We start from the raw sequence: 26,059 nt of genomic DNA, 5'->3' as shown, positions 1-26,059 counted from the left end.
GTCCAAGCTCTTTGTAATAATAGGAGAAATTAGGAGGTTTTAGGTTTTGTATAGGGAACTTCATCTGCTAGAGTTTAAAATTAAGAATTTTAGCAGTCTTTCTTTCATCTAGGGTGAGAGCAAGCTGATTTGCCAAATCAAATTTAAAGTTGGCATAACCATTCCATCCTGGTCCTTTTAACTAAAAGAGAAAAGTCTTGATTTAGCTGTTAATAGAGTTAAAAGCTACCTAAGTAGAATCTACATCTGAAAGAAGACCAGAATGTTCTTGGAAAACAATCTGCAGTCAGTTTGATAGTCATGATCAAGTTCACCAGACTTTGTGAGCAAGTCGGAATTTTATTCCAATCAACAGGCTTTGAGAAAGCCCTAGGAATTGCCAGATTAAGGTGTTTAGCAATATCATGAGCCTGATCATATGATAAGTCAGTGGAATAGTCTCCTGGTTGTAATTCAAGAGGCTTTCAGGATTTTACCAGTTAGCAGTTTTCATCCAATACTGAGCCTGGTCTTCCCTGACAAGCATATGAACTAGCTGACATAAGTCAGAGAAACTAGATTGAGAAGTTTGAACAACTGTATTAAATTCCTCAGCAAATATGTGGAGATCTTCAATTATGTTGAGGAAAATCTGACTGAGGATCGCAGTTCAATTTTAATTCAGGGAATATAAGGATTTTAGGGTTTAGCCTTTTGATCCTCAGAAAGCTTAATTTTAAAAGGACAAGTACTAATAGGTTCAGAGGAGAGGAAAATGGAACCCAAGGCTGAGCCTGATACAAAGAAGTGAGGGAGAGAACAATGGTGCAGGAGTAGAGGAATGTGAGACTTTGGAAGCCATTTCATCTTCCCTTAATTTGCCTCAGTTAATCTTAAATTCTTATTTTGCAAAGAGACAATTTTAGACTCCTGGTAACCTTTGGAAGCCTCAAAATACCAGTCGAAATAGGCATTCCATTGAGTGTTGCCAATTTTAGAGCTATGGTTGTCCAATTTGATTTTTAAAAAAGTTTGGGGATATCAGAAGTTCCCCATAATGGCTATTGGTATTCTAAATTACTTCCGATCCATTTACTTTGGCCCATTTACTTAGAAATGTACATGAAACGGATTACAGTTTTTAAATATACAATTGGTTGAGGACTCTGTAGGAGAGGCACTCTCAAAGTATTTAGATAATTGAGATATCATTTTTCAGAGGCTTTTTCAAATGCAGCCAGAATTTTTTAAAACAAAAGTATCAAAATATCATTTAATTGTTAGAATAATTAGCCTTAAGTAATTCTTTATGGCCATAATTTAACTACAGTCTTTAATATATTGAGGGTATACTTAAATACCTAAAAATTACATTATTTAGTGACATCCTATAGGGTAAAGCCCAGATTCTTTTATCCCACAGTAATGTAGCCTTTGTTTACCGATTTAGCATTATCTTTCATATGTTTAGCCTTATTTTTTCATTCTTGAATGGAAAAAGTCAGCAAAATAAAACCCCAGATGTGTTTTACTATTGAATACTTCTGGACAATTATGCATAGTACTTCCTTTCCTTGTCAGTTCCTCTGGAAAAGACCTACTTATCTTTAATGACTGGGTTAGAATGTGACTTCCTATTGGAAACCTTTGTAGGGGCTTTCCCTCTACCTTTCTAAATTCTTGGCTGGGCCACCTGTAACAAAAGATAGATTAACAAGAGAAAAAACAAACAAGTTTATTAGCATTTATATCTCATATATACATGGGAGATACCCAGGGAAATAAGTAACCCAAGGAGATGGCTTAGAATTTGGGCTTAAATACCATCTTCAGATGAAACAAAAAAGTGAAGATTGTGGAGGAAGCCAGATATGGGAAGGTGACCAGAAATAAGTAGCATAAAATGTAATATTAAGTCAGTACCTTCATTAATAAAAATTTCTGGTGTTTTAGGCATCTGTCTCTTCCTGGTATAGTGAGGGAGATACCTTTACAAATGGAGATTTACTTTATAAATGTAAATTGCCCTTACAAAAGGGTAATTTCTCTGTTTTCTTAGCTTCTTCTATGTCTGCTGTTTCTAAAAATCATCTGCTCAAAATAATTCTTATGCTAAAGAGGCATACTTTGGGATGGTATATTCTGTTGTATTCCTTCATCTGCTTTCTCTTTTGTGCCCTCAAAGTATTCTATATACATTGCATATCTAAAATGCATATTTTACGTGTGTGTAATCCTTTGGTTGCTGCTGTTAGGCTTAAGGTCATGCTTCCCTCTTGTATCTGAAATATATATACACACACATACATATATATAATAACTAATAAAACAAAAGATTAAAAACAGGAATTCTAAAAAAATTTTTTAAAGAAACAAAAGTATTAATATTAGGAATATGGTAAAATATTGAAAGTAAATTAATTAAAAAATATTTTGTGACAGGAAATATACTTGAAACCAGAAACACAAATTAAAATTTTGTACTTCACAAAGCTCATTAATTTAAATGTAAAAATAATAGTTAACACAATAAAATACTTGAACATAGCAAATAAACTGCTTAAAATATTTAAAAACTGTGAGTTGAATGAATAGTATAAAAGTAACAAGAGGGTGTTACACATGGCCTCCTAGCTAGCTAGGGGAATTAAGGACAGCATATTCAATCTTCATAACAGGCCCTCATGAATTGACAGAATTGAGGACCCTTGTATAAAGACATTTTATTTTTAAGGCAATGAAGCTTATTTATTGAATGTAGTTTACAATGAAGAAGCAAAAAACCTACCTATCCTCCTATTCTCCTACCTCTCTTCCTAGAAAAAGGTACAGATGCTCCTTGACTTATGATGGGTGTTATATTCTGATAAATCTATCATAAATTGAAAATATTAAGTCAAAAATGCATTTAGTACACATAACATACCAAATATCATGGCTTAGCCCAGCCTACCTTAAACTTGCTTAGGTCACCATATCCAAAAACCACTGGCAAATAGTACATTATAGCGTATTAGTTGTTTACCCTCGTGACCATGTACCTGATTGGGAACTGTGGCTTGCTGCCACTGCCCAACATCACAAGAGAATATCATTTTGCATATCGCTAGCCCAGAAAAAGATCAAAATTCAAAATGAAAAGTTCGGTTTCTACTGAATGCATATTGCTTTAGTACCATCGTAAACTCAAAAAATCTGTTCAAACCATCATTATAAGTTGTGGACTGTCTGTACTTTCGTTATCCTGACAACCTCCTTTTCAAAATAGATGTGCTTGTAACAATAATGGCTTACTTCTTTCATAGTTAACTGATTACATTGATTCTTCCCAAGGCTCTTGTCTGGATAAAGTCAAAGGGGTTGGTTTGGTTTCAAAAAAGATAAGCTAAGCACCAAGGTCATCTAATAACTGAGATTCTCTCCTGTCCATCAGTAACAGGAATTCTTTCTTGTACTTCTAACTCATGGGACTTTAATTTTTATTAGCTGAGGGTTACTTCTCAGAGAAGAGAAGATGGGTTCTAAGTATAGTGGCTGATCTGCTTTTATCTTGCCTAGGAGACAATGTTTAGTTACCAAAAATAAATTTTTTTTCATGGCAGGTCTTGCTGAATAATGCCTACATATCCCAATTCATTTATCTAAAACAGTACTATGAGTTTTTATTCAGAACTCTTCTGATACCAAATTTGTGAATTTTTCTGCTACCTAACCACCATTTCTCTGATTTTCTGGACTCTAACTCATTATCCTACCATTGAATTCAATTCAATTTAATTTAATTCTGACACTAAGTACCAAGAGTTAGCACAGATCCCACAGGTTAAGGGCTCAGTTTTACAAGACTGTCCCCACTTCAGATGCCAGTCATAAGTACGAGGCTACCACCTGTATATCTGACAAACTGGCTAAAATGTGAGAATTTCTACCACCCCTTCCTCAGGTTCAGATTATTTGATGCAAAGGATCACAGAATTTAGGAAAGCACTTTACTTATTATCACTGATTTATTATAAAGGATACAGCTTAAGAACAAACAAATGGAAGAGATGTGTTGGACTAGGTATAGTAGGAGGGGCATGGAGCCTCCACACCTTGTATTCAACAACCTAGAAGCCCTCCCAATGTAGTAACTTAAAAGTTTTTATAGAGGCTTTATTACATAGGCATGATTGATTAAATCAGCCATGGAGACTGAACTCAATCTCCAGCCCCTCTATCTTCCCTGGAGGTCCTGAGGATGGAGCTGAAAATTCCAAACCTCTAATCATGTGGTTGGTTCCTCTGACAACCAGCCCTCATCCTAAATCTATCTAGGGGTCTATCAAGAGTCACTTTATTAGCATAAACTCAGGTATTGTTGAAAGGGGATTGTTACAAATAACAAAAGATTTTCCTCTCACTCCTATTGAACTTTGTAACAATAACAATATTATTTAGGAAATTACCAATACATAAATTGCTACATACTCCCCTTTCTTTATCTCCCAAGTTGATATAATCACAAACAGATGTTTAAGAAAGTCTATGCCGGAAGCATCATATGATCAGTAAAAACATAATTGTAGAGGAGGAAAATTTATTTTCCCTCTATCCTTCTGAGTTCTTAACTGAAACTTCTGTAATAAAAGACAGATTAACAAGAGAAAAAGAAAGAGAAGTTTATTAACATGTATACCCCATGGACACCTGGGAGATAGCCAGAGAAAAGTGAACAATTCAAAGAAGTGGCTTTAGAATTCAGGATTAAATACCATCTTAATACAAAATGAAGAAGGGGAGACTAAATGATTTTAGGAAAGGTGAATGGGGTCTTAAGTTACCTGAACCCAAATGTTTTTTCTTGAGTCTGTCTGCCTTGTTACACTGGCCCAAAGAAATGCACCAGTAGGAGTTTGCAGTATAGAAAGAAAAAAAAGATTTAATATTGAATTGGCCAATTCAGAGATGGAGAGCTTATAACTGAAAACCCCCGACTCCCCAATGGCCTGTAGGTTACCAATTATACAGGGCAAAATCACAAGACACTATCAGGGGTTCAGAGTCGTGCTCTGAGCTGAGTGGTTGGAGGTGAGGTAACATTAATAAATCATTTCTTCAGGTCTTGAGGACAGTTCTATGATCCCTTTTGCCGAACCTCTGTCCAATCTTATGGGAAGGTAGCCAGGGAGTCGTTCTACCTTAGGGCTCAGGAGCTAAAACATAACTTGGGTTATGTTATCTTTAGCCTGCCAGGGGTCCAGACCTTATGACCATAAGTCAGGTCTGGGCTACTGTCTTCTGCTGCCTCAGGGGTTGCTGATTATCCTGGGGAAAGACTAAGTCTCTGAGGTACTATTTCTAGATCTAGGATTTAAAAGTAAATTTTATCAGTGTCATAAGGACCTTCAGTTTCACTTAGAAGATTAGGTGAGAGGTATGAAGTTTGTTACAAAGTTTGGGTGTGAAGTACACTGCTAGTCCCCTCTCCTGTGATAAGAGTAAATTGTCCCTGGTTGATAAAACTCCATGGAGGAGTTTAGAGAAAGCCCTTCCCTACATTTGTTGTTTTTCAAGTGCTTCCAGTTCAGAATAGTCAGTATAGCATAGCAGCATATTTTGGGGTGGCATATTCTATAGCTCTTTATAAATGATAATAGATTTTTTAAAATATGTAAAATAGCTGAAAGAAAGCCTAAAAGGAGAAAAGTTTGCAGAAGAATTTAATTTTTAATGTACTCCAAAAGAAGAGAAAATGAAAAACTAGAAGGTAGAATAAAATAAATTTAAACAACTATGAATAAGTAAAAAGTTAAAAAGAAAAAGTGGGGAGAGAAGAAAAAATTTTTATAAAAAAGTATAAATCAGAAAGAATTTTTATAATGGTAAAAAGAAAAGGAAAACATATAGTACTAAAATATTAAAAATAAATCTTCAGTAAGGTGATTTCTAACATAGGAAACAAAAATAGAAGTATATATTTCTAACTAGTCCTCTTTGTTCATTTTCCAAAATCTGAAATTCTTGATGGGAAAAGGATCAAGGGGCAGAGTTGGTTCCTTGCTCTTCTCCATGCCTGGGCCTAGGTATTTGAATATTCTTTATAAAACCTGTGAACGTGAGAAACCAACTTTTCAGCAGACAGCCATAAGTGAACATAGCCAGATCACCAGTGAGCCTTGCTCATACCCAGGAACACAAAAGCAGCAACCAAATTCATTTTGCAATCTATATTCAGCCTTTATTTTAATGGATTTAGTTATTGTTAGCACTGTAATGTTCTTTAAGTATAGAACAATTTTCTTCATATTTTTGGGAATAAATATTTCACTTAAAACTATAGCAGATATTTAAATGACTAGAACAGAAGAATTGTATTTGCATATTATTTCTATATTGCTGAAAGAGTGTTGTAGATGAATTCAACACCATGGTGTTAGGGGACTAGAAAAAGAAACTTAGGAACCAACAGATGATTATCAAGGTAAAGGTACATATTCCCGAGGTGGCAAATTCTACCTACTCTAGCTTTTATTATCCTTAGGATAGTGTTCTATTTATTTCATGAGTACAGAAGTTTTAATTGGATATGTCATGTTTCAAAGACAAAAGAAATGCCTAATTCACTCTAACAAACTTGTTAGTCACTGTTTATACCAAGAGGATTTCTACTCTACAGAGAATAATATTGTTTTCTTTTTTCTTTGTTGATAAATCAAAGTTTTACACTGACCTACAGCAGCGAAGAATACTTTAAAGCAAAATCATCTCAGTCTAACACAGATATGTATCCTTTTAGGTTTGCATATTCTTCTTTGCCCCCTTTTTTATTCTTTGAGTAATATTGATCCCGAAAATAATTCAGTAAGAAAGTGTTCGTTAAATTTGTCACAGTAATTTTTCCCATAACAAAAGTGTATTTAGAGGTTTTAATATATTTCAATTTTAATAAAATTAACTGAAATTTTATGTTTTCTTTTCCTTTAAGGTTAATAAGTTGTTTATACATTTTTGCTGGGTTGAAAAGTTTTCATAGTCAAATGCATGACCAGTGTAGGGATAATTTCTAGAAACATCTTCACCCATTACCTGGATTTTTATTTGTTATAAAGCATGGTTTTTTTGGAAATATGATTTTATAGTTTACTCTGCCCAAAGCATGATCTTTTACTTGAAAAAAAGATGGTGATAAGTTATAGTTTCAGTCCACCCTAATTCTGTTACTGTTTGCTTTGTTCAGCAATTACTCTGATCCTCCTGGCAGGAAACATGATCCAGAGAACAAAACTAGTAGTGACTCGTGTAGATAAAAAGACAGTGAATTCTGCTTTTAAGGCAAAGAGGAAATAGTCTACAAAAGGATGAAAATAGGAATAAAAGTATAGTATTGTTAACCTGCAGATCTGCTGTACCTTTGAAAATCTTACTGCAAAAAAAAAAAAAAAAGTGACACTACAAAGATATGTAATGATGTGACTGAAAATCTTAAAAAAGGTCAGTTACTGGCCAAATACTTGACAATAAAATAGACTAGACTATTCATAATTGAGAAACTGTAGAACCCTTTTCCTTCAAATGACAGGACAGTGTTTTAGCAGTATATGAGATAACATATTATTTATTCTCTAGCAGAACAATTCTTTAGATGCAGTGAAGAAGATGGGGTCAAGAAGAGTACTCCAGAGAAGAATGGGAAAGAAATGTCGGAGAAGACATTACAGAAGGTAGTCTGATCTTTAAGATATTGAGCTGAGCAAGTTAAATCTGAATTTTAACATTAAGGATTATATTTTAAAATGAGGGTGCATGAACTTAAACCTTGTGTGAATCCTTAATTTAAATTCATAATTCAAAAACATTGGCTTGCCAAAACAGGGTAAAAAAATCAATGTTAGTGAAATAAATATGGAAACACTTGTGCTTCTGTTGACATAGATTAAAAATATTTGCAAAGATGAAATGACGAGAATGACAATAGAAATTATAAAAATTTACACTGTGTTTATTAGTTATAACTTAATAGTTTAACTTTAAAATGAGACATATGAGACTCTCTGTTATACTTCAACAAACATTCAAATTTACAATATTTGAACTAAAAAAACAGACGTTTTAGCTTCATCACAGTAAAATGTTTATAATTTTATTTTTCAGCTTGAGAATATATATGACTCATCTCATTTTGGATAAAAATTTCTGACCAGTTGATTTAGCAGTTATCTTTGTTTTAATAGAACCATCCATGTAAACCCTGTAGTCACTTCACATCATGGCTATTATTAATAGTAAAATGTTGTTTAAAAATCTTAACATTTATATTTACAATTTTGTACATAATTTATATTCTTATGTATAAATACATTGTTATCCAGTTTAATTAAATGGGCTTGGTTGCTTTTAGCAGTTTTTGTTATTATTGTAAAGGAAATGTTCTTTAATAGGTTTATTCTTAAAGCTGATTGTCATTTGCCTACATTGAATATTTACGTAAAACGGGAATTGTACAAATATATAAAGAAAAATATTAACGTGGCTACTTACATTTCTTACATCTGTGAATTGACTTGTAGGAAATCTAGTGATTTACAGCAGATGACAAGATTTCTTATACATCTAACACTTGGCATATGGTCAGGTAACAAAGGCTGTCATCTCATTATTACCACTTTTAGGTTAACATGATAATAGAGAACAAGAAATACATTCATTTATCTTAAGGTAAAATGAGTCATTGAGGTAATGTGCACACTACCAGCTAGACTGTCATATGGTTCATACTGACTTATGGTCTTTTTTTCAGAACAATATTTTTGTCTGTCAGGTTTTGTGTAACTTTTATCTCTGAATATATAATACTCTGCCACTACTTACTGACTTGGGGTAGAAACTCTAAAGAAATCCATGATTTCATTCCAAATGCCATAAATGACTGCATCCATTGTGGATTCAGAAATCCATTTAAAGCCCCCAAAAACCAACAGAAATCATTTTCATTGGACCCTATGTGAAACTAGCACTCTAATTTGTCAATATTTTTTTATATATTTTCTAATACAATTGTGAGTCATGACTTAACCCCTTTTAGTTGAGTTTCCTTATTTTACAAGAAGGTGCACTGTGGGAGTCAGGAATGAGTCCGCCAGGAATGTGCCACTCTGGCATGCAGAGTATTTCCAGCTGAAATCAATTAAAGCCCAACAAATTCAGAGTTTTGTTTTGTTTTTCCTTCCTTTTCTTTTTCTTAGAGATTGAGATAGAAAAAACTGCTTCAGGAAGGAAAACTTGTATAATCACCTTATCATATTCACTTTAGCACATATGAATTTAAGTATTATTAGCCAAGCTAGAACTTAGAAGATGGGAGAAAAATAGTTTTTTACGCTCCCACAACGTATATGAAACTCATTCAAGATGGGTTTAAAAGATAGTAACATTGTGAAAACAGTATTTGTTTATAGTAGAAATGAAACATATAAGTAGATTATTTTAAAATAATATATTAATATTACACTATGTTATGGAGTGAATTGTGCCTCCCAAAATTCTTATGTAAAAATCCTATTTCCTATTATCTCAGAATATGACTGGATTTAGAGATTGGGGTCTTTAAAGAGATAATTAAATTAAAAGGAAGTTACTCGGGTTTAAGCTACACAGCCTGTGGTTCTTTGTCATGGCAACTATAGCAAAGTATGTAATACACACACTTCACAAAGTCAAGTGTTTTATTTGTTTTGAAAGGAGCTATCTTTTTGGTAAATTTTTTAAAGTTTTAGTACTGGAGGAAAAGTATGGGTTTTAACTGATTTACACACAAACCAAATGCTGTTAACAGTTCCCCAGATTTTTATTCTCAAATACATATTGAAATTTTCCTTTCGTTTTTTAGAGGTTTAAAATTAACTTAATAACAATTTGGAGGGGTATACCTTGAATAACACTTTAATATGTGCTATGGAGTTTCCATTTCAAAGTCTTTGGAAGTAGTGTCTATGTTTTATTATTTATCCTCCATTTTAAACTTAAATGCAAATAAATTTGGCCAGTTCTTATGATTAAACATAGATTCACATTAAACAGTTAACACACTTTAAACATAACAGACTTTAAACAGACTTTTTTCATTGGTATATAAAATTTTCATGAGTTATACCCAAACTTAAATGGATTTTAATGAGAAAAAGATAATGCGAATCTCCAGAATTGCAATCTCAAATTTAAGATGTTTATTTGTTTCGTGTGTTTATAGTATGTAATGTTTTAATCAAAATATAACTTGGTTTTATGGTTAATTCAGTAATATTTAGTACAAGTAATATTTCAGCTCAAGTAATTTTATTAAATAGCTATTATGATTAATAATAGATGATGATGGTGATAAACTGTTTAGAACTTATTATCTTCCAGGAATTATGGTGTGTGATTATATTTAATACTTACAACCTTCAAGATAGGTGTTACCATCCCCGTTTCACAGATGAGGAAACTAAAGGTAAAATAGGTTAAATATTTCACTAGGTAAAGCAACCAGAGGTAGAGATCTAGACCAGACTCAAAATTAAATTTCCCCTAGACCACGCTGCTTATTAATATTTTTATACCATTAGTGTCAAAATCAGCTTTTTTAAAGGCATAATTGCTAATTTGCACAAAATACATTTTTAAAAATGAAGTAAATGCTGCTCACTCCACTCTGGAATCTAACACGTTAAATATTTTAAAATATATTTATGAAAATTATACTAAAGTGACTAAGACCACTGAAAAAAACTGAAGGGACTGTAAAAAGTGATGTTCCTTATTTGTTTGTAGTGTTTTACTAAATGGAGAATAAAATTTGGAGATAGAGTGATTTGGAAGAAGTAAAAAAGTTTCAGCCAGAATTCATGCACTCTTGAACACTGTATTTTTTGTCACATTGTTCAGCTCTTCAATAATGTATTCACATTGAGAAGAAACAGTAGAATTTTTTCGGCAGAAATACACAGAGGTCTATAATAGTCTGGTATGAACTTTTTCATAAACTTCTACTTCAGGTCAAGAGTAAGCCCTATAAAGTCATAGGTCTAACAGCAGACAAGTATATCATACTGTGGAAAAAAGTGATTAAAATTAGCTGAGATTCTTCATATTATGTTGGAAAACATTGGTGACCCAAAACAGGATAACCAATCAGTAAATGATCATTGAATTAAATGAAAGGGGTTGAACTAAAAGAAGAATAGCGGGTATAGAGGATGGGTAAATCAGAGATGACTGAAACATGTTTAGTAAACAACTTACATCTTCACCATCATAAGTAAACTGAAAAGTGTTATAAATATGCATAAGTTTCATCTTGTGTATTTCTGGAATATTACTTTAAATAATTGGTTGTCAGTACATCAAAAATGTTTTCCCCTTTGAAGAATTTTGTTTTAAAAGTAAATATGAGACCATATAGTTTTTCAGTCACTTAGGTTTCTTGCTTAACTCTGTTTTTTCTTGACTACAGTTCTTTGTTCATTATCTATATGACTCTTCTTCCCCATATGTCTTGTGGAATAGTGGGAGGGGCACAAAATCCTGAATTTGAATCCCAGTTCAAACCAAGAAATGTTTACCATTTAGATAAGTTTTCAGAGCCTCCATTCCTCTTCTGGGAAGGTACTTATTGGCTGTACATACCTCATGTTTTTGAGATGATCAGAAGAGGTTATGATTATAAAATGGTATTTTGTAAATGATAATATGCACATTACAAACCGTAGTTATTATTTATTTTTCAATATTTAAATCAAAATCAGCTCCTCAAAATTTTTGTATTCATGGCTTAGAATTAATTGCTCTTTCTTTTGGGACAAAAAATGGGCCACATATTAAACCTGACAAGTTCAGGGAAGGCTTACTACAAACTCAGAAACTGAAAGTAACTACATAAAATGGTCTGAATATAAAAATTCCTAACTAAAAGTGGACCATGTCTGGTAGTCAGGTCCTAGGCCTGCCTGTAGCTTCCTTGACAAAGGTCAGTCTTTACCTAAGTGAGCCCATATATCGTCTTTTTGAATCTAAAACAACATACTTTTAGAATATCAGAATAATCTCCTTTTCCAGATACCTCAGAGCACACCCACTGCACTAAAGCAGGAATCCATAGAACCCCTCATTGTTATCTTGTTTTTCAAATACCATCTCTATGTGTTTTAAATGTTAATTATTAACCATCCTATACCTACCAATGTAAAAGAAGTATGTTTCTTTATTTTACTTGCTTTTCCAATCCCAGAGATTTCCCCTCTTTGGTTGCTCCCACTTCCCTAATTTACCACCAGTGGATTTCATATAACCTCCCTTAAATCTCCTCCTTCGATTCTCATGTAGAAAATAAGCTGTAAAACTGCCATTCTCTGGAGCATTTTCTCAATTGGTTGTGATTTTGCTTCCCAGCTATTGTAGTCAGTTTGGCTCAGATAAACTCATAAAAATTCTCTATAGGTTTGAATGTTTCTTATGGCCATAGATCATATCCTTCATTAGCTTTATTTATGTGTCTTTCTTTCCAAATAGTTTTTGAAATTTTTTAAAGTCAGGAATTATATGTTATCATTTCTGTGTCCTACAACGTGAACATTGTTTATTGAAATGAAAAAAATTAATTCGTATGAAACCTTGAAATAGTTATGATTTAAAGTTGTTAGACTTTTTCTTTTTGGTAAAATGTTTATTGTGTAAACTAAGGACCTTATAACTACTAGAATTACATTTTTTCTAATTTGAAAATAAGCAGCCTCCATAAGTTATTTCATATTTAGGTCACCGGTTTTTCTTATGGTTGTTAAATATTGAAGAAAAATGTTATTTTATTAATAAAGTTTCTCTATGTACCTATTTTTAGACTTTTTATATTGTTTTCTCTGAAAAAAAATTTTTCACAAGTAGATTATATTTATAGCCAAAGCACTTATGATCTAAGAAAACTTTGCAAAGTTTATTAGCATACTTATTTCTGTTTCACTTTGTGTAGAATTTTAACTTCTTTTACCATCTGTCCTTTAACAAATATATTATTACATTTTAGAGTATATTTATCTATACTGCCTTAGAATTATTAGAAATTAAGTACTTTAGGTTTATTTTGTCTTTGTGCTTAATGTAATTTTATTTTCATAAGTTAGAAATGATAAAGTATAGTAGATATTGGTTTTAGACTTTTAAAAGAATAAATGAAACTCTTCTGTTTAGGTCATTGAATTGGAAAATCGGCTACAATCTTTTGAGAAAAGGTCAAGAAAATTAAAAGAAGGAAATAAAAAATTAACAAAAGAAAATGGTTTTCTGAAATCCCTCTTAAAACAGCAGCAAGAAGATGCAGAGACCAGAGAAAAAGAGCTAGAACAGCTACAAAAAGAAAGTAAAGATGTAGAAAAAGACAAAGCTGATCTTCAAATAAAAATCAGTGAGCTGGAGAGAGAAGTCACTTCCCTAAGGAGACAAGTGGCAGAAGCTAATGGATTGAGAAATGAAAATGAAGAGCTGATAAATTCAATGCCAAAATTGCAGCATTCAGCAGACAAAGCTAAATCTGAGATGGCCACCATGGAAGTGAAATCTGGACAATACGATTGTAAGACAACCACTACCAAGGTTAAATTTAAAGCTGCCAAGAAAAAGTGCTCTGTGGGTCGTTACCACACTGTTCTCAATCACTCCATCAAGGTTATGAGCAATATGTTTGAGAACCTCAGCAAGGACAAGGACGGCTGGGAGGATGTGAGTGAAAGCAGGTAAGGCTCTCATTAACTTATCTCTGTGGTGGGGACACTGTGCGTATGTAAAGCACCAGCAAATGGAGATTGAATTTCAACTACTGTCGATTTGGTATTCAGAAAAAATACTGTCAGATCCTTTGAAATATCTTGGGAGGTCTTGTTCTGAGCTTATTGACTGAAATTTGCATGCAAAATTAGCCACAACTGCATGAGTATTTGAATAGGTGCCAGGAAACCCAAAAGAAGGTAATGCTTGATTTCTTCCAGTGATGCTATTTTCATGCAGTCATGAGGCTTGAAATTGACAGTTTGGCAGGTTGATTTAATTTGCTGGCCCTTTGCATATTCACCACTGACAGCTAAGGATTCCCAGGCAAGCCTACTAAGTCGGTTTAGTTATCTTGTGACATGCCAACCTGGGAGGAGAAACATTTCCCCCCCTTAATTTAGTTAGATAAATTTTGAATGACCCATTTCAGCTTGTTACCAGATGTCTACAAGCTTTTTAACATCCTTTAAATTAAAAACCATCTTCACTAATTATTTCATGTATGTATTATGCAAAGTCATTGTACTAACTTTAATTGAATGGTGGTTAAAATTTCCTTAAAGTTAAAACTCTACAGATTTCTAGTTTTAAGTTATAAAACTATAGCCCCTAGTGAATAGCAACAGGAGAACATTAAAAGTCTATATTTCCCTTACCTCTGGCTATACATCTATATATGCACTTGAAGCACATCAGTAACCACAAAGGCAAATGGATAATAGAACACCTCTTTTTATACCTAGATAAAAGGGAAGTTTAATGTTGCCACAATTGCCAACAGACAAATTGAATAATTTTCCATAATTCTGTCTTGTTTTATAATGGCATATATTTCCTTTTATTTTCCTAAGTTTCTTTTTTAAGTCACTAATAGTGGTCTGTTTTAGATTGAGGGTTGTAGGGGTACAAAAAATATAAATTTCCTCCTGCTTTCTGAATTCCTTTGTCTGGGCTAATAATCAAATTAATAAAGACAGATTAACAGGTGAAAATGTCCAAGATTTATTATTATGGATGTACATGCTGGGGATATCATAAGATATGAGACCCAAAATTCATTGGACAATTGAGGCTTATCTGCCCCATTGGACAAAGGAGAAGGGAGTCTGGGATTCCAAAAGAAGTAGGTGATTCACAGGTAGGAGAAAGGGCAGGCATATGGTAAACAGATTCTAGTGGGGTCATCCAGAAGCAGGGACACAGAGGGAAACAGGCTTTGCTAGATTTCTTCCTGTTCCTCAGTTATGTGCTAATTCCTGTGTGCTAAAGTGAATATGCTAAGGTGATTATGCTGAGGTTCCCTTCCTGAAGCAGATTTTTCTATCTGCATTCCTTTAGTAGAAAAGGGAAGGTTAAAAGGTTCTTTCTGAGTCTTTTATTTCTTAATAACCAGCTTAAAAATCAATATCCTAGAAGGCACATTTTGCAGTGGCAGAACTTCGCAGTGGCAAGACATCTCTCAAGATGTCTCCAGATAGTTTTCTTAATCACAGACATAGAACTGAGACATTATAAAATGTGGTTCTCAAACTTGTTTGCATATTAGAATCACCTGGGGATCTTATAAAAATTCCAAAATGCAGGCCACACCCCCAGAACAATCCAATCTTAGCTTTTGGAATGGGATACAACTTCACTAATTTTTGAAGTGCTCAGCTGATTCCAGTATGCAGAGAAGTTTGGCGGCCACTGTTTTAAATGATCTTTGGGTCAAGCCCCTTGTCACTGGGCATGTAAAAAAACTCAACAAAATTATGAAGGTAAGGAAGAAGGACCAAATCTGTGTTCTCATTCTTTATTACCTCTTCTAAGGTTTATTTTCCAGTCCTCAAAAGCAATTAGAGATAAAATCCTAGTTAGCTTAAAACCCACTAAGCATTTATCTATGTCTTCAAGGAAATTCTATTTCAGCTACTAATTATATCTCAGCCAGTTGGTACTACCACATTCTTCATAATATAGTGATGCAGTTTACTCATGTATGAGTATGTATGTATGAATAAATATATGAAAGTTAACTAATACACTCAATTCTAATTTCATATTAGTGCACGTGCAGAGGGTCACATGTTTTGGGAGATATATCACATACTTAAAATGTATCTCTTAAAACATAGGATTGTCATTTAAGTTATTTAACACCGAAACTCAATTTTAAACTGTGAGGATTAAGTGTTACATTTTTTGCCTGACAGAACAGTCTCAGGAATCATTCAGCTGCAAATAATTCTTAAACAATTAGAAATCCCACAGTGGAGCTTCAGGACTTAAGAACTGTGTATTTCTTTTGTCTTCTAATAGTCTGAAATATAAGAAATTTACTTAGGTAATGAAAAAAATAGAACTTTGTTCTTTATATGTATAAATATACTATATTATAAAATTATCACCTTATTAATATTTATTTCCCATAATTGAATAATAGTACTACAAGAGCATGCTGTCAAATGACAAAGATAATACAATTTAGTAATGAGTTTGATGTCCTGTATTCAAGGTACAACAGACATATTGAACAATTTTCCATAATTCTGTCTTGTTTTATAATGGCATACATTTCCTTTTATTTTCTTAAGTTTCTTTAAGTCCCTAATAGTGGTCTGTTTTAGATTTAGGGTTGTGGGGGTACAAAAAATATAACTTTCCTCCACCTGTCTAAATTCTTTATCTGGGTTAATAATCAAATTAATAGAGACAGATTAGGAGAGTAAAGAACCTAGCAAGCACTGGAGTCTGCTTCCTGAGGAAATTTGGATGAGAGAGAGATTTATAGAGCATTATTAGAGGCAATGCAGAAACAGGGTATTATGGGGTAGGAGAATTTCCTAATAAGGAAAGCAGGTGCTACTTTCTAGGGTAAAGTAAACTAACTAAGGCTGAGTTGGAGGACTGTGATTAGGTTAGGTTAGATTTCCTTGACAGTGAGGTATGGGGCAGAAAAATTAATTTTCCTTCTACATTTCTAAGTTCTCCTGGCTGGCTTGACAGAACTGTGGGGGAGAAAAAGTAAATTTTCCTTCTATTCTTCTAAGTTCTTCTGGCTGGACTAATAATCGAATTAACATGAGACAGAGTAACAGAAGAAAATGACTGAATTTATTGTGTGTGTACATGCAGGTGTTCCACAACAGTATGGGGGTTGTGGTTTGGGACTTCAAAGGAGAGATAGGCAATTCACATGGAAATAGAAAAGCAAATGTTTGGTAAATAAATGTTTGCTGGGCCATTTTTCACAATGAGACACAGAGAGAACTTTGATCAAAAAGGACTTGCTAGGTCCCTCTCTGTGTATCACATGCTAGTTCATATTAACTATAGTTATCTATGATTATATCTCCCTTCCTGGAGCAGGACTGCTATCTAAATTCTTTTAGGCAGTAAAGGAAAAAGTCAAAGGTTTTTCCTGAGCCTCGTTTCTTGAAAATAACCAGCTTAATATAATCAATATTGTAAAAGACATATTTTGGGTTGGCAAACTCTGTTTTCCCTCAGTGGCATTTCCCATAGGTGTGGCCGACTCAGGTTAAGATTTCTGACATGGGCTGGGCCACTGGGGTAGCCCCCCATTTTGTGGTCTCTGTATACAAATTACCTTTATCAGTGCCTATTCAGTGATGAATGATAATCAGGAGTTGGTGTTAATACCTTCGAGAAGGAAAACTGAATTTCAGCAAAGCAAGATTATCTAATTTGTATATAATATGACATTGAAAGGGATAGAAACTATTTTACAAAGTAGAATTGAAATCTCCAAAGATCTCTGTTTATTAGAATTCTGGTCAAGATGGCAGAGTAGTTAACCGCTGTGCTTGCTTCCTCTCACAACCACATCTAAATTACAACTAAACTACAGAATAGCCATCATTGGGAGTCACCTGAAGTCTAGATGAACAGAAGTCCTACAACTGGGAACACACAGAAAAGGTCACCTTGAGACTGGTAGGAGAGACAGTGATGCAAAACTGGCTGGTCCCACACCCACATGTGGCAGTTGAAAATCAAGAAGGATATCTCAACTATGGAGATTCCGCCAAGGAGAAAGGGGTCCAAGCCCCACCCCAGGCTCCCCAGCCCAGGGTGCCAGTACACAGAAGAGAAGTCCCCACAACTTCTGGCTGTGAAAACCAGTGGAGATTGTGACTGAGTAAGACGAAGGGCCTCTGAGGTCACAGACATTCCTCTTAAGGGGCCGATGTGTAGAATTACTTGGTGATGGACTCACGTGCTCTGAACTCCAGCACTGGGGCAGCAACTTGCAAGGCTCTAGAGACACACTAAGAGGAACTGAATTGTATGGATTTGCAGTGAGGGCTAAAGGGTCAGCTTTCCCCCAGGGAGAAGAGCTGGAAGAGGCCATTGTTCTATTGTTCATCCCTCCCTCACCTGACTTGTACACCCAGGCAGCTGCCATATCTGAGTCTTCATCAACTTGGCTAACACAGGTTGCCCTGCTCTTGGGATTCCCTGAGATCCTGCCTCTCCCAACTAGTGGGCCCATCCAAATCACTTCCAGTGGCTTTTCCATGCAAATGGCTTGTCTTGGCTCATGCTGCAGACTTTCCTAAAATCTCTCAAAGGTTCACAAAACCCAAACAAGTAGCATCTGGCCTCAGTGTGCCCCGTACCTCTTGTTTAGCAGCCCCAAGCCCAGCACTAGCAGCAGCTGTCCTCGGTGTGTGGCTTGGACTCTTGAGGCACTTCCATGCCCAGCGTGAGTGGTGGCCATCTGCAGATTGCTTGGTGGCTCATACCAGCTGGTCCTGGGAAGAGCACAGGCTGCAGCTGAATTTGGCTTGTAGTAGAGCTCCTCCCAGGAGGCCCCAGCCTACATGCCCGGTGGCTGGCTTCTGTCTGAGCCACAGCACCACCCGGGATCACATCTGAAGACAGAACACCCAAAGGGCAGAAAGTGCAGGCACCAGAGCCCTGCTAAAGCAAATCCTGCTCTGTAGGATCAGACTCTCATTGGCTGGTCCCCACAATAAGTCAGCTTGAGGGTCAGTCCCTTCCATTGACATGCATACAGCAACCAAGGCTCAACTACATCAAGAGGGCACACACAACTCATAGAAATAACATACTTGGAACACCTGGTTCAGGTGACCAGGGAAGATGTGCTACTGGGCCCTACAGCCCACCTACTAGATAAGGCCACTCTACTAAGATCAGGAGTCATAGCAGCCCTACCTAATACACAGAAACAAACATAGGGAGGCAGGAAAAATGAGGAGACAAACATGTCCCAAATGAAAGAACAGAAGAAGGCTCCAGAAAAAGAACTAAATAAAATGGAGACAAGCAATCTACCAGATGCAGAGTTCAAGACACTGTCTATAAGGATATTGATAAACTTAGGGGAAGAATAGATGAGCTCAGTGAGAACTTTAGCAAAGAGATAGAAAACATAAAAGCGGAGATAGGAAACAAGACAAAGAACCAGTCAGAAATGAAGAATACAATAACTGGAATGAGGAACACTTTAGGAGGAATCAACAGTGGATTAAATAAAGCAGAGGATCGAATCAGTGATTTAGAAGATAAGGTGGCAGAAAACATCCAATCAGAGCGGCAACAAGAAGAAAGAATCCAAAAAAATGAGGATGGTTTAAGGGACCTCTGGGACAATGTCAAGCACACCAACATTCGCATCATAAGGATACCAGAAGAAGAGAGAGAACAGAGCAAGGTATTGAAAACCTATTTTAAGAAATAATGACTGAAAACTTCCCTAACCTGAAGGAAATAGACATACAAGACCAGGAAGCTCAGAGAGTCCCAAACAAGATGAACTCAATTATGCCCACACTAAGACACATCATCATTAAAATGCTAAAGGTTAAAGACAGAGTATAGTTAACCTATAAGGGAGTCCCCATAAGACTGTCTGCTGATTTCTCAACATAAACTTTGCAGGCCAGAAGGGATTGCAGGAAATATTCAAAGCGATAAAAAGCAAGGACGTATATAACCAAGATTACTCTACCCAGCAAAGCTATCATTTAGAATCTAAGAGTAGATGAAGAGCTTCCCAGACAAGAAAAAGCTAAAAGAGTTCATCACCACCAAGCCAGTACTGCATGAAATGTTGGAGGGACTTCTTTAAAAAGAAGTGAAAAGAAAAAAGATAAAAATATGAAAAATAAAATGGCAATAACTACATATCTATCAACAATTACTTTAAATGGAAATGGATTAAAGTCTCCAGTCAAAAGATGGGGTGGCTAAATGGGTAAGAAAACAAGACCCTTATATAATGCTGCCTATAAGAGACTCACTTCAGATTGAAAGACACAGGATGAATAAAGATGTTTCATGAAAATGGAAACAAACAAAAAAGCTGGGGTAGCAATGTTTATACCAGACAAAACAGACTTTAAAACAAAGGCTATAACAAAAGACAAAGAAGGACCAGTTATCTCACTTCTGGATATTTAGCCGAAAAAGCCCAAAACATGGTTTTGAAGGGACATGTGAATCCATATGTTCATTGTAGCATTATTTACAATAGCCAAGATATGAAGGCATCCTGGGTGTCCATCAATGGATGAATAGATAAAGAAGAGGTGGTGTGTGTGTGTGTGTGTGTGTGTGTGCGCGCGCGCGTGTGTGTGTATACATATGTGTATATATAGAATATTACTTATAAAATATTAATATATAAAATATTACTCATATATAGAATATTAATCCTAAAAAAAATGAAATCTTGTCATCTGTAACAACATGGATCGACCCTAGAGGATATTTTGCTGAGTGGATTAAATCAGAGAAAGACAAATATCTTAAAATGTCATACGTGGAATCTAGAGAACAGGATAAACAACATAAAGAAGTTCATAGATACAGAGAGTATTTTGATGGTTGTTAGATTGGGGGCCTGGGTGAAGGGGGAGGGGATTGAGAGGTACAAATTGGTAGTTACAAAGCAGTTATGGGGATGTAAAATATAGCATGTGGAATTTAGTCAGTATTATTATAATAACTATGTATGATGTCAGACCAAATGGGTACTGGATTTATAGGGGTAATTACTTCATAAGTTATATAAGTGTAATTACTGTGTTGTACACCTGAAACTAAAATAATATTGTATTGCAACTATAATTTAAAAATATATATAAAAATTAGAAAAAATTCTCCATAAATCTCAATAGACTGGGGTGATACAGTTATACAGAAGACTACAGAGTTATTTATTTGTCTATAAAATGCCAATCATTGAACTACAGAATGGAAAAATATTGGACTTTGCAATAGTCTACATGAAAAATTTTTATGAGGCTTTGTTAAATCCTGTATGAGTCAACAGCACAATATACATGTCAGGAAAGCTTAAACAATTTTAGTCTCCATCTACCAGTTCTACTAAATACTTCTCATAGTACACTTAGAATATGAAATTGAATTCTGAGCATAATGCTACATCAAAATAAGCTGAAGCACATTCAAGAGTGACCAGAGTATTGAAGAGTCTCAAAAGCATATATATTAGGAGTATTTGAACAAGCTAGGGATGTTTTTCTTAGAGATGTCTCAAGTATCATATAAGTGTGTTTAAACAGTTAAAGATCATCAGTGCAGAAAAAGGATTGGACTTGTATGTTCTACTCAGCCTCAGCACTTCTGACCTTCTTTGCTTTATGTTTTTTCTTTAATGCAACTATTCACGTACTATATATTTTACTTATTCTTCTTGTTACCTATTCCTTCCCCCCACCCCTCTAGGATGAAAACTACATGAGGGTAGCGATTTTTATCTACCTTATTCACTTACTGCTTTATTCGTTGTGCCCAGAAAAGGTCTGGCACATAGCTGGTGCTTAACAAGTATTTTATTGAATGATAAATGACCATAAGAAATGAATCTGGGATCAATGAGTGAAAGCCTCAGAGGTTCAAATTTTGTCCCAGACTATGGAAAAACTTTCTGCTACAATGTTAAAGCTTTCTGCTCTGGCTCAGAAAGTAGTGAATACTCTAACCCTGTTAAAACTTGTGCTTTCTAAGTTAACACTTAGCAGAAATACTATAGAAGTGATGCTAGTAGTCAGTTGATACTAGATAACTTCATTTCTTGATGAGATTTCATAATTTTGTACAATATGTTTAGACTAATTTTCTTTCTTAAAATTGAGAACCAGCAAATTCTAAAATTAAACTTACAGCTCTATATGCAATGCGTGCTATAATATTTTTAGTCTTGAAATTAAAAAAGATACATTTACAACTTTTCTTCTTGAGTTTTATGCCTCCCCTTTTTTCCAAAAGCAGTGATTCTGAAACACAGACCTCTCAAAATTTGGGAACAATTATTGTAGAAACATCCCAGAAAATAAGTCCTGTAGAAGATGGAGCAGACCAGAAAGAAAGTGATCAAACAGAAGACAGCCAAAAGCAAGGAAAAGAAATAGTACAAATATATTCAAATACAACTGGCAAGACTCCAAAGGTAAATGACATGTTTTGCTTAACTATAAGCTATGTTTTTATTTTTATCTTATGCTTCATAACTTAAATCAAATTTTGTTGCCAGTGATTTAATTTGTGTCCTTAAAAATTAACTTTTTTAAAGTATGCAGTGAAAAAGATATACTTTTTAATAATTTTCAAGTTCAATTTGTTACAGTTTATTGTATAGATAAAATGGAAATCATATTCTCCTAAATATAAATCTCAAGGGATTTATATCTGAGTCACCAAAAATAAAGATGACAATAAGCTCATTATTGTTTTCAGGTATATGAAATATGCCAAGCCTAGAAACTTCTGTTTTATTAGCCTTTGTGATGATAGTTATTTAGTTTGACTAAATCTATAAATTTCTTATATTTACCTCGTTTCTCAATGTATTTTAAATCTTAAAAATGTAATGTTCCAAAACAACTTATTCAATAATTTTGACTATCAATAACATCGTTTCTCCCTTGATTTATTCAGCATAAATCAGTGAAAAACAGAGGAAAGATCACTTTATTTTGTTGTAAAAATTGTCTTTTAATTAATGTATAGAGTTCTTTAAAAATCAAATCCAAAGTGTTTATTTTTTGAGATATGGCAAGAACTTTTGAAGTAAAAGGTCATGGATGACAAAAGTCTGTTTTAGTTACCACTACAATAAAGTTCAAATGGAGAATTGTATGCTAGTGCCTGCTGATTGATTGATAAATAGATAGATCTTATAGAAATTTTCTATTTGCCACATATTTTTTTTCCTGGGGATTTTTTTAGTTCTAGTCATTTATGTGCAGCATAATGAGTTTATAAATATAACTAACTCATAATTCCATTCATATAATAAGTGAAAATAGTATAAACAACCCTGAACAGATCTCTACACATTGCAGTCAGAAAATAAATGTTGACCAAATCTTAGCCATTGTGTTTTGAAAATATTAGAACTTCAGAACTTCTCACTAACCCAAGATAACCATTATTTTAACTTTAATCACTCGCTTCCCTTTCTTTATAATTTCATCTCTCTTAAAATTACGGTTAATTTTTGCCTGTTTTTAAATTTTATAGATTCTATACAGTATATCTTTTGTTTATCATGTGGAGTTTATTCACTTTCATTGTCGTATATAGTATTCCATTGTCTGAATATGCCTCAATTTATTTATCCATTCTACCGCTGAATTTTAGGTTACTTCAGTTGGGATTTCTTGTAAATAATATTGCAATGAATATTCTTGTACATGTTTTTTATTGCATAAGCGTGGGCATGAAATACAAGGGTGGAATGAAATACTAGGGGTGGAATTACTGTACCATAGCTTATATTTTTCTAAGGCTTTAGTTGATAACGCTGTTTTCTAAGTGTTGTACCAATTTGTTGCACCTACCAGCAAACTATGAAAATTTTTACTGCTCTTCATCAGCAGTTGGTATGTTAGTATTTCTCATCTCAGCCACTTTTGTATGTATGTTGAGGTATATTATTGTGGGTTTAATTTATATTTTTGTGATTGCTAATAAGGTGTTCAGTACGTTTTCATGATTATTGACCATTTGGAAATCTTTAGCAAATTGCCTCGTCAGGTCTCTGCTCATTTTACAAATTAGTTGTCTGTATTTTTCTTATTCTTTTGTAGAAGTTCTTATGTATGCTATATATGAGCCGTTGGATGATTATATACGTTGTAGATATTTTGCCCTACTCCATAGTGTGCCTTTTCAAGGGTCTTCTTAATGGAGTCTTTTAAGGAACCAAACATCATCATTCTAATGCAGTCAACAGTAGAAAATAAAGCAACATGAACAGACAGTTCACCAAAAAGGATAAATGGATGGCAAATAGCATATATAAATGTGTTCCACATTATTAACCATTAGAGAAATGCAGATTAAGACCTTGATGAGATATAGATCCATTAGAACAGCTAAAATAAAAAATAGTGACAATACTAATGTTAGCAAGGATGCAGTGAAACTGAATATCTTTTATGTTTCTGGTGTGAATATAAAGTGGTATAGTACTTTGGGAAACAGTTAGCAGTTTCTTTTTTTAAAAAAAAAGTTAATCATACAATCACTGTACAACCCAGCTATCTTATTCTTAGATACTTATCCCACAAAAATGAACGATTATGTCTACCCCAAAACCTGTACCTAGATGATCATAGCAGCTTTATTTGTAATAGCCAAAAGCTAGCAACAACTAAAATTTTCTTCATTTAGCTGAATGATTAAACAAACTATGGTGCATCCATACATGGAATACTAATCATCAGTAAAAAAAGGTACAAACTGTTCATACATACACAACGTCTTAACTTTGTGACCTCAAATTTCTCATCTTGAGTAGGGGCCTTTCTTTCCTGTCTTCTGTGTATTCTGCCTTCCCATTTAAATGGAATTTCAAGGTCACAAGGAATTATCAGTTGTCCTGTATTTCGTTGGTCACTTGTCCATCTCAATTCCTGCTTTCACTTTATTTTTGACGTCAGAATTTCCCTTAATATTTTGTCATGTTACAAAGACATTTTAACTGTGTTTCAAAGTATGAAAAATTTTCTGAATTTCTAGTCAGTAAGAATACTGGAAATGGAAGTCCAGTACTTTTTATTTTAGGTCCATTTAATATGATACCAAGAGTAGTGACTAGTATTTATAATTTGGTAGTTCTGTATTGGATCTTTTTACAGTGCTCAGTAATAGCATTTAAATATTAATTGAATCTTAATAAGGCATTGAAACTTTTAAAGAATATATCTTATAAACTGGTTTTGAAGATGAGTTCAAATGAGACATTTCAAAAATATTTTGAGAAATGAAACATAGTTTAAAGGAAAATAATTATTTCAAAGGAAAACCTTATCTTAGATAGGAGTTTCTTGTGTTTGTATTAATAAATAGTTTTATTACTTTTGGGCCATGCCTTATACATAATATAGTATAATTTATGTACCCCTCAACATAAAATATATGGCTCATTGTTATAATAACATTGGATCAAATTTATTTTTCTTTCCATTTTTACTATAATTATTTATTTGTTCCTGAATTGAGATCTTTGAAAAACAATTTTTGTTTTAATGAAATAGTTTTCTAGATTGAAATTATTCCTGTTTCCCAGTCAACACATACCTAAGACCACATATTTTATTATTGGGATTTATAATATTTTGAAACATATTCCTATTACAAATTTTGCTTTGGGAAAGCTTTTTAAATTGTTGAGACATTTTGGAACAAAAGGCAACATAGCTTTACTTTATTTAACCTTAGTGTATTGGAAGGCCAAGAGGAAAACATACAGCTTCAAGGAAACTTACTTTATTATCATCAACAATATTTTAGCTTCATTTGTCAGAAGGGATTCATCAGACTACATGCAACAGAGAACAGTCTCTGAGAAAAGGACCGAGATTTCTGGAGAATAAGTTATTAAATACTTTATTTTTGTTGCTTTTACTATATGTACTCCTAGTTTTTAAATAGTCCCCAGGTTAAATTTCTACTACTTTGGGGTTGATGTTGTATTTGTTATCTTCTGTTCTCTCTGTCAACTTTAGTGGATACATTTGTTCATTTATGGGTTCTTGGTATCAATTATAGAACTTTATTGTCTAGATTTTTTAAAACTGCATGAATAAATATATTTTTAAGTAAAGAAATTTATTATATTGGTTCACTTGAAGTCATAACTGAGTAATGATCTAGTTTTTATGAAACCTTCAAATTTAGGATTATTTTCATTACAAGAATGCCAAAAAACCATCTTTTCAAAAGAAGAATGGTGACATTCAAAAGAGTTCACATACAACAGTTCCTACCAGAGGTAAGAATGCATATGAAATTG

At 33.8% G+C, this 26,059-nt stretch overlaps 1 protein-coding gene across 5 annotated transcripts in view; it reads left to right on the top strand.

Moving 5' to 3' along the window:
- The window catches only part of CNTLN (centlein), a 255,643-nt gene that overhangs the window by 163,181 nt on the left and 66,403 nt on the right, over positions 1-26,059 (top strand). For 2 of the 5 annotated variants that reach the window (XM_039870922.1, XM_039870684.1), the window contains 4 exons: positions 7,588-7,682; positions 13,183-13,724; positions 22,027-22,207; positions 25,945-26,038. In XM_039870922.1, coding sequence (XP_039726856.1) covers positions 7,588-7,682; positions 13,183-13,724; positions 22,027-22,207; positions 25,945-26,038 — 912 coding nt within the window. The remainder of the gene's footprint in view (positions 1-7,587; positions 7,683-13,182; positions 13,725-22,026; positions 22,208-25,944; positions 26,039-26,059) is intronic. The other 3 variants (XM_039870887.1, XM_039870754.1, XM_039870807.1) reach the window with 3 other exon arrangements.

This window comes from Pteropus medius, unplaced genomic scaffold, assembly GCF_902729225.1.
Source record: "Pteropus medius unplaced genomic scaffold, Ma_sr-lr_union100, whole genome shotgun sequence".
NCBI lineage: Eukaryota > Metazoa > Chordata > Mammalia > Chiroptera > Pteropodidae > Pteropus > Pteropus medius.
This window is presented reverse-complemented; position numbering and strand designations above follow the sequence as displayed.